Source organism: Formica exsecta, unplaced genomic scaffold (assembly GCF_003651465.1).
Source record: "Formica exsecta isolate Colony F162 unplaced genomic scaffold, ASM365146v1 scaffold72, whole genome shotgun sequence".
Lineage (NCBI taxonomy): Eukaryota > Metazoa > Arthropoda > Insecta > Hymenoptera > Formicidae > Formica > Formica exsecta.
Genome location: NW_021853485.1, coordinates 1,466,679 through 1,475,640, shown reverse-complemented (window position 1 = coordinate 1,475,640; position 8,962 = coordinate 1,466,679). Strand labels below are relative to the sequence as shown.

The window sequence follows — 8,962 nt, the reverse complement described above, 5'->3', positions numbered from 1 at the left end:
TCCGATCATAATGGCATTTATTTAATGTGTTCATCTCTCATAGAGCGATCTTAAACATGATTAATGTTTGTAAAATGCTATATACATTAATTTCTAGTGCAAAAGTCTATTGAATTTCTATCGTTTTCGTCAAATAAACCAACGATTGCGACGGATTTCTCTTAATTAATTTAATGGCTGCTTCTATATACATTGTCGACACCGGTTGCAACGATAATTGATAATGACACTCTTATTATTTTGCGGAGCTCTTGTCAGCGACCAAATTACTGAACACCGACTCGATTTCGATGGTCGAAGGCTCTTGGGACTCCGTGGTGAATCGATTATCATAATGATAACTGAACTCGCCCTCGATTGGCAGAGTGGACCGTTCGACGCCCTGACGTATCTCGTTAAGAGATTCGTCATCAAGTCCCGTCACCGAGACCAATGAGGGGGTCGTCGAAGAGAACTGGTCCGCAGATATCTTCGTGTTCGACGTAAGCGACGAATATTTAGTCTTGATAAGGATCTTTTGCCGTTCCGTGGTGCCAGATTCCGTCACGGAAGTCACCAATCGAGTCACCGACGGCTTGGCCGTCGTTACGCTCGTGTAATCCGGATCGACCAGATTCTGCGAGTCGAAAGGATCGTTGCTCCTCGGCGTCGTCGTCTTAAGCAATTGCTGTTTTCGATGAAAAGCATCGGCGACGTAATCGAATTTTCTTGCTGGGATCAGAGTTTCCGTGACCGTCGCTTCCGTACTGGTCGACGACGGACGTTTCGAGTACAAGCGCGTTCTAAAGTACTGCCAGGTACTCGTGGGTTCCGGACTCAAGGATGTTGGTTCCTCATCGGTTTTGATGTTATCGCGGTTTTGAAGCTTGTAACGCGTACGCGGTTGCCGGAAACTGGATTGTCTCAGCCTAGTTTCTTTGGTTTCCGGCGTCTCTTCGGATTCTTCGGGCGCGGAATCTAAAGAATGATATCGTTTGGGCGATAAAGCCTCTTCGGGATCAAAGGGTCTCTTCAGAATTACGGGAATCTTATATCGTGGTCGAATCTCTGACTTGCTTGTGGTAATCGTAGTCGATTGATACGTAATGTCTTCTGTTTCTGCGACTTTACGATCATCGATATCCTCGATACGAGTAGAAGCATTGTTTATCTGGCTTCTCGACGAAGCTGTAGTATAACTTTTCCAGAATTCTGCAAAATTATCCGAAAGAGCATCCATAGAAACCGGCTTATTCTTCAGGGTCGTATCTTCTGCAACCTCCTGTCTAATCAAGTCGCGAGATCTGTTATTTATATCCTGCTTTTCCTCCTGATATTTAAGATCATCGCGTGGTATGTTAGTAGTGGTAGAAGAAATTGGATGATGTCGAATGAATAAATTATTTCTGCGTCTCGAGAGAACCTCGAGGTTACTGTTTTCCGTTGACGATAATACGGGAGGATATCGGTTAGTCGCATTCGTTCCCGAAGACACATGATTCTTGCGAATAAATTTCAGACGCGCGTATCTCGACTCGAAGCTCGGGCTTGAAGCCGAAGACGAATCCGATTCCGTGAATAGTTCTGTAGCCATTTGCGCGCGAGTGGAATCTGGTTCCGATGTGGACGGTGCAGTGATAATTTGCGTAGACAAGTTCTCAGGATCTTCAGGTACCAATGTTTCTTCTAAAAGTGCGCTGCTTTCAGTATTATCGATCGTAGCTGTCGCCAACGTTGATTCTATCGTAGCAGCTTCAACATTTATTTCACTCGTCGATTGATATTCTTCATCGGCATATGTATTAATCGTTGATATAGCAGCGCTACTGAAGAAATCGGAAGCTTCTTTGTTCAAGATTGTCGTAGTTTCCGCCGCGGGAGTCTCCAAAATAATCTTCGTGAAACCGTCAAGATTGTAATCGGTGGATAAAGTGGCTTCTGTGATAGCTAGAGTCGAGTCTTGCATTTCTTTCGTGAATCCTGTAGCAACCGGCAATTCTTCAACATCCTTATTCAACGAAATAACTTCTGTCTGATCAGTAGCGATCGTCGATTTTTCATCATCCTCGCTATCTCCTATTGGAGTCGTCGATTCTGGAAGAAGACTCGAATCTTCTAACGCTTCTTCCTCGAGAAAAACTTCGGTTGATTTCGGCGATGAGGTATCCTGAAGCGGACGTTTTCGCTTTATCACTTTTCGTCTGCGAAATGTTTCAGGTCTTTTTTCTTCTTCTGCTTCAACAGTATTGTTCGATGATATTGGTCTCCTTTTCAGAATAACTTTGCGTCTCCTCGGCGCTTCCGATGTACTTTCTGCGTGTTCGGTGACGATTATCACCAAGTTAGGATTAAACTCGTGAGTTTCGATATGGGCGGTCGTTGTGGCGACAGCATCATCAGATCGATCACTCGTATAATCGACCTTATTGTTGCTGGAGGCAGTCGTGATGTCGATTAATGCAACCGGTTTTACCTGATCGACGTACGTTGGCTCGATGGTGTTGGATTCAACAACGGAATCAACTATAGTAGCTTCTTCTTGATCAACGATATTTATCAAATCGTTTTTGTCAATTTTGTCGCTCTCCGCGATAGTACTTGATTCTAGAACATTTGACGCGATCTGCTTCCGATATGACTCAATATTTACTTTTTGCAATGGTTCTTGCACATTGTTTCTCTTCTTCGTCTGCTTTGTCCTGTTGTACAACTCGCGGTTGACGGTTGGCCTTTTAGAGACTTTGATGTTTGTTACATTATCACTCTCTTCGTCGCTGCTCTCAGATCGCGAACGAAGCGAAGAGTTCCTTTTGCGACTATCCTGAGTTATCCTGACTATTGGACTGTCGTCCAATTCATTGGCTTTAATAGATTCCGTGCTGCTGACTCTGTTGGGTCTTCGAAATTTTCTCCTGCTATCGCTGTCGATAGTAGTTGTACTGACGGTCGTCAAAATCGTCGTTCTGCCTCTTTCTCTGTACCTGGGACTTGGAACGGAGTTCGTGAAAACATCTTTTGTCCTCGATCTCGACGTCGGCGAGGTAAATCTGCTGGATCCTCTACTGCGCGATTTACTCGGATCTTTGTTCCTAAACGTGGAAGTCTCCACTTGTGGAGCGTCCACCTGCTCCACCGATTCGTCCTCGGCAACTCGGTTAGCCGGTCTCGTCCTTGATCGAACTCGCCCCAGAAACGGACTGGACGGACGCGTGGAATTGCGCGATGTTATACTCACCTTGGATCTACTCGACGGGCCACTCGTTGTTGTCGTCGTCGTTGCTTCTGATGAGCTAAATCTTCGTCTAGTAAAGCCAAATGGTCGCGGCTGCGAAACCGTGGCGATCGTTGACCTACTTGCAGATGCTGTCGTCGTCTTTGTCGTCGTCGTTGACGAAGTAGTCGCCGGCAATGTCGTGAACAAGATTTCCGTCGCCGAATCTTCTACCAGTTTCATTGAATCCGTGGTGGAACCACTGTTGTCTACTTTAGGGCTGACGCTAGATGGATTTTCCGGCGGTTCGACACTGATCACGGTGATGACTTCGGTAGAGGTCGAAGTGGTCGTCGTGGGTGTTGTTGACGAGAAAGTGGTTGTACTATCTGTTGTACTAGATTGTACTTCTGGGTTTTCTTCCAGCTTTGCTGGCAAAGTGGTTATCTCCAATGAAGATACGCTGGATAAATTTTCCGGACTTTTCGAAGCAATGCCTCTAAATCTTTGTATGTTGGTGTATCTAAAAGATTTCAGAAATAATGTGAACCGTATAGTGATACGAAAAGTGTTATGATAAAAAGAAATGTAGTGTACAAGAACCTAGAATTGATCGTTGACAAAGCGTCGTTTTTCTCCGTTGAGAGATTCACGCCTGCCAAATCATCTCCCTTCTCCGAGTCCCTGAAATTATAATAAAGAGATAAATATTTTGTGTAAAATTATTAATACATATATATGATGTATATATCATGATATTAAATACATCCGCGCGCACTTATATTTTGTTGTACATAATATAAAAGATAATATACATAATTTATCAGTTACCTGAAACCTGAGCCATTATTTCGGAAAGATTTCGATGTATCAAAACTTGCTTCATTATTTTGTTGTCTAAAGAATATTATTATACGATTTATATAATATAAAACGCGCTTCTATTACTTCAGTAAAAATATTGCATGTATATTTACTTCGAGACGTAGGGTCGTCGTCTGCGAGTCGGTCTTTCCTCCTTGACTTCCGCTTCCTTCTCATCCACGTCGTTTTCGGTTCTGAAAATTTCAAGATAACATGACAGACAGTCGGGAATAAAATCAATTATTTTATCGATCATGCTATCGTCATACTTAGACGTCGTAGTAGAGGGTCGCGTTCGACGAATGTTGACATAATTTGGCGTCACTCGTTGCGTGGACGGGCTCCCTTCTAACGGATTGCTGATACTTTCCTCCTCGGAGGAAGCTACATCGGTGCTGTCGTCATCTTCCTCGTTCTCGTCAATCTCTTCATTCTCCGATTCCGTCGTGACAGATGATCTAATATCAGTGTAATGTAAAAAATTAAAATATATATTAATTAAACATTTTTATATTGTGTCGACTCATAGCTTCAACAATATTAATTTTAATCTTGATTTAATTGATTATATCTTTTTTGAATTAGAATTAGAAAAAAGACATATTAAATCAAAAGCTAATTCTAACAATACAAAAAAATGAGCTGTATTAGCTTGCTGACGAATAAAGATATAAAGCGACTGACTTAGATCTCTCGATAGTGACATATTCAGGTTTCTGCGACCGTCTGAGACTCTTCACTTCGGGAATATCATCCAAGCCTTCGAATTGTGCTCTTCCTGGTCCGTTCACGTAACTAGTTTCCGAGGATGATGGTACGGGTCGACTGTTACCGAGTTTGTTTGCCTGACGACTCAACACGCGCTCGTACAGACTACGACTAATCGTAGCCGGAGTGACGCTTTCGCTGTCCGATCTAACGTCGAAATTCTTCTCTTGAAAAAGTAATTGTTTCTCCAGATGTTCGATTCCACCTGTTATATGAGTTGGAAAAACTATATATTATAAAAGAGAGATTTTATCTAAAAAAAGTTGATATTAAAAAAAATATTAATATATTAAAAGTAATATAAATATTATAAAATAATATAGAAAAAGTATTAATGAAAGAGGAGAGAGAGATTTAATATTATAGAAAATAATTCATAGAAATAGAAAAATTATTAGAAAGATATTGTATAAAGGAATGTTAAAATATTTTAAAATTATTAAAAAATACGCCATATTTTACTTTGTTTAGTAAACCTATACTTGCCAGCTTTTTTGATGAGATCGATCAGTTCTTTGATCACCCTCGGATCCTCCTCGTCTTCGCCATAACTTGCTCTCTCCGGTTCATTTGGTTTCGTCGTCGTTGTAGTAGTGGTCGTGCTAGGACGATTTCTAGTGAGCGTCTTATATACGAGAGGTTTCGTAGTCATGGTGGTCTTCGGTTCTTCTGGTACTTCCTCTTCCTCGCTTTCCTCTATCGCGTCCTCTTCATAATCTTCCTCTTCCGAATCGTACTCTTCCGGTTCAATCTTTGCGGTTGTCGTGCTGTGTATGTAAGTCGTTCGACTGGTCGCAGCTGTGATGGGCGATCTAGTGGTCGAGACGACCGATGTCTTTGACGTTTTAGGACAAATCACATTGCGCGGGTAATCACAAGAATCCGCTGCCTTATTGAATACCAAACCTGCGAAATTTCAAAAGATACGAAATACTATAACAAACAAATCAAAGATTTCGCTAAATCTATGCTATTCTAATAGCATAGATTTAGCAAGGAATTATAAGATGAGTAATAAATGTGACAAGTAAAAAATTCAAATTTTTATTATACATATATATATTCGTTCGTTTATATCTACATTTCTTATTTATATACAAATTTTTCATATTTATATTACTCTCTTATATATGCGCACCAATTTTTTGTATATTAAATATTTTCTGTTGATTTATTTATTAGGAGAAATTAAGTTTAAGATTGGAGATAAGCATATTTAGCTTTAAATTTGCGAGATGATCACTTATAGAAAAATAAAATTACCTGAAGGGCAGGTGAACTGATGCGCAACCACGCCAAGTCCACTTGGTCCACTGTCGAGACACCAGAAGTATTTCTTGCAGTCTCGAGGATGCGGGAAGAAGCCTTCGTCCTCGCATTTAAAATCTATAAAAAATAAAACAATGCTCTTTAACTTTATGTAACAAAGATAAGATTTTTATTCTCATATCTAGACTTGTATTTTCTCAACTAATCGATCCATGTTAAAAGAACATACGTTGTGCTTCATTTTTACGAAAACTTACCAGATCCTGGATCAGGAGTGGTCGGCGGTTCAGGAGTCGTCAGCTTATTGCTCAAGGATCCCTCGTTCTCGTCAGTTTTGCTCTGTTCTTTGCGTCTAGATTGTTTTCTACGAGAGCTATGATCGGTGAAGCTATTTCGCGTTTTGCTTCTGTTCCGGTTCTTCGGTCTCTCGATCTTTTCCGTAACTCTGACGGTGTTTCTACTCTCTATGATCTCGTCCGATGACGGATCGTACGATCTCCTTGATACCTCCCGATCTTCTTCATCTCCGTCACTCGTCTTCGATTTTGAAATGTTACGGTACTTTGGCCTTGAAGAAGACACACGTCTACTGGTGATCGGAGCCGATGTGGTGCTACTTCTTTGACTATTTGTCCGTAATTTACGAGCATTGCTCTGAATACCTTGAGTGCGAATCTTTTTTCGACTGTCCACTGACTTTGTATTCTCAATTGTATTCCTACGTAATAATAACGATTCTTATTTTTCTCTAATTTAATAAAAAAATTAGAGAGTAAAATCAGAGCAAAAATAAAAAATATCTACTAAAAATGTTCCAGAAATAAATTATCTTAAATTATATTTTTACAAAGTTTATATTTTATGTTCGAAAACTTTTGTATTGTCTATTAATTTAATTTCTTAAGATACTAAAATTATAATAAAAATTATATAAATATAAATAATAATACTGTAAAAATGAATTAATTATATTAATGCGATAAATGGAATTAGAGAATATTATTCCCGACAATTGTAAGTTGATGTGTTTATCTTGAGTAACAATTTTTACCTATTATTTGTAAGTAAAGTTTCTTTAGCAGCTTCGATCAATGGATAAGGTCGATCATGGCACTTGCCACGGAAATCGTCATTGTCTATCGACCAGAACATGATGCCTCCCAATTTCTTCTCGTTCACGTATCGAGCTTTCAGTCTGACTATATCTTCATCATCATATCCAACCCACTGATTTCCATTAAACGCGTACGGTCCCATGGCTTTCGGATTCGGCTGAACGACCACCCATTTGTCGGATTCCGCTATATTCTCGCAAATCTATAATAATCTCAATATTTAATATATTTTTCTTGAATGTAATCTTATAAATAAAATATATACTAATAATATATGTATGTATAAAAATTATATGCCTCTAAAAATAAATTATGTTACTATTTTAATTGATGCGCGATACAAAGCATCAAAAAAACCTTCGATAAATTTAACATCATATCACCTCATAATAGGCAAGGTAGCCCTTCTCTCGAGTAGCGTCTCCTTCGACACCCGGACCATCCGCTGGCGATCCAAGATCGGTCGCCTCCTCATTAAACAACGTATACGAGCGACCGTACGTTGGTATTCCAAGAATGATCTTATCCGCGGATGCACCCTTTTCCAGGAGATGACTGATCGTGTAATCCTAAGCAATCAATCAATTACTTTTAATTGACTTGTCCGAGCAATAACATTATAAGATTCTGACAAGGAAATTCTCTTACAATTGTCAACTCGGCGTCGTAATTGTATTCATTGTCCTCTTCCAGAGGATACAACGGCGAGTGATGATTGACAGCGGGCTCATACGCCGAATGGTAATCGTAAGAGAGCAGATTGATGAAGTCCAAGTACTCATTTAGCCTAGGTACATCGTAACCCTTGTCAATGTATTCGATACCAGCGGGTACCGCCATCGATAACAACAGCTTCGGTCTTCCGGTCTTCGAGGATTCTCGCTCGAATTCCTCGTAAAGTTCCTGCCAATTTACGCAATTGATTATTTTTAATCGATTTTTTACAATTCGCTTCTGAAGATTGAAAGAAAGTTGAAATTAATTTTCCATCATCCTATGATATATTTATCCATATTTTTCTATCTATAAATCTCTTTGACGTTCTCTTTTTCTTTATATTTTTATTTACTAAGATTTCTGCAAAAGATTTCATATTCTTTCCTCGATAAGAAATGATAAGAAACTGTTGGGACATCTACCTGCACCAGATTGGCGTAATTATCCTTATCTCGTGGTTTTCCGCCGTCTCGAAAAGCCGGATATTCCCAGTCGAGATCGAGGCCGTCGAAATGATTTTGCCTGAGGAACTTGACGGCATTCTTGACAAACTCTCGCCGTCTCGCGGGATCGGCCACCATTGGTGAAAATCTGCTGGAGCCCTCGTTCCAGCCGCCGATCGCCAGCAACGTCTTCAGATTCTTATTGTAAGTCTTCAGACCCGTAAACTTCGCGTATCCGCCTGTCGAGCGAGCGAATATTAATCGAACAGTGAAAGTTAAATATCAGCTAAGTCATCGAACATGATGGACTCTATATTTATCAATATAATGCATTGATAAACAAATTGAGATATTATACAGATAGACACTGAAAAATAGCACTTTTTTAAAATATAAGAATTTCTTTTGTAATAACTGAGAATAATATTTTTTAACACTCGATTGGTATTTGACATTTACTCTTCAATTTTCTTAGAGTACACACAATTGAGTTGTAACTCTCATCGCTTATAATAAAATTACGAATCTAAATCTATTGGCAATTTTAATTGACAATTGATGGCTAATAATTGAAAGCTTCTAATTTTTTTTGCTAT

General features: G+C 39.6%; 1 protein-coding gene across 1 annotated transcript in view; it reads right to left on the bottom strand.

The window, feature by feature from the left end:
• Positions 1-8,519, bottom strand: part of LOC115243557 (serine-rich adhesin for platelets-like) — a 19,951-nt gene extending 11,432 nt beyond the window's left edge. Inside the window, exons 1-12 of the mRNA XM_029820667.1 lie at positions 8,346-8,519; positions 7,855-8,109; positions 7,590-7,775; positions 7,143-7,408; positions 6,349-6,809; positions 6,086-6,208; positions 5,309-5,728; positions 4,739-5,027; positions 4,324-4,512; positions 4,168-4,248; positions 3,794-3,874; positions 278-3,713 (exon numbers count right to left, since the gene is read on the bottom strand). Of these exons, the coding sequence (XP_029676527.1) occupies positions 278-3,713; positions 3,794-3,874; positions 4,168-4,248; positions 4,324-4,512; positions 4,739-5,027; positions 5,309-5,728; positions 6,086-6,208; positions 6,349-6,809; positions 7,143-7,408; positions 7,590-7,775; positions 7,855-8,109; positions 8,346-8,504 (5,946 nt within the window). The 5' untranslated portion in view covers positions 8,505-8,519. The remainder of the gene's footprint in view (positions 1-277; positions 3,714-3,793; positions 3,875-4,167; positions 4,249-4,323; positions 4,513-4,738; positions 5,028-5,308; positions 5,729-6,085; positions 6,209-6,348; positions 6,810-7,142; positions 7,409-7,589; positions 7,776-7,854; positions 8,110-8,345) is intronic.
• Positions 8,520-8,962: the final 443 nt, after the last annotated feature.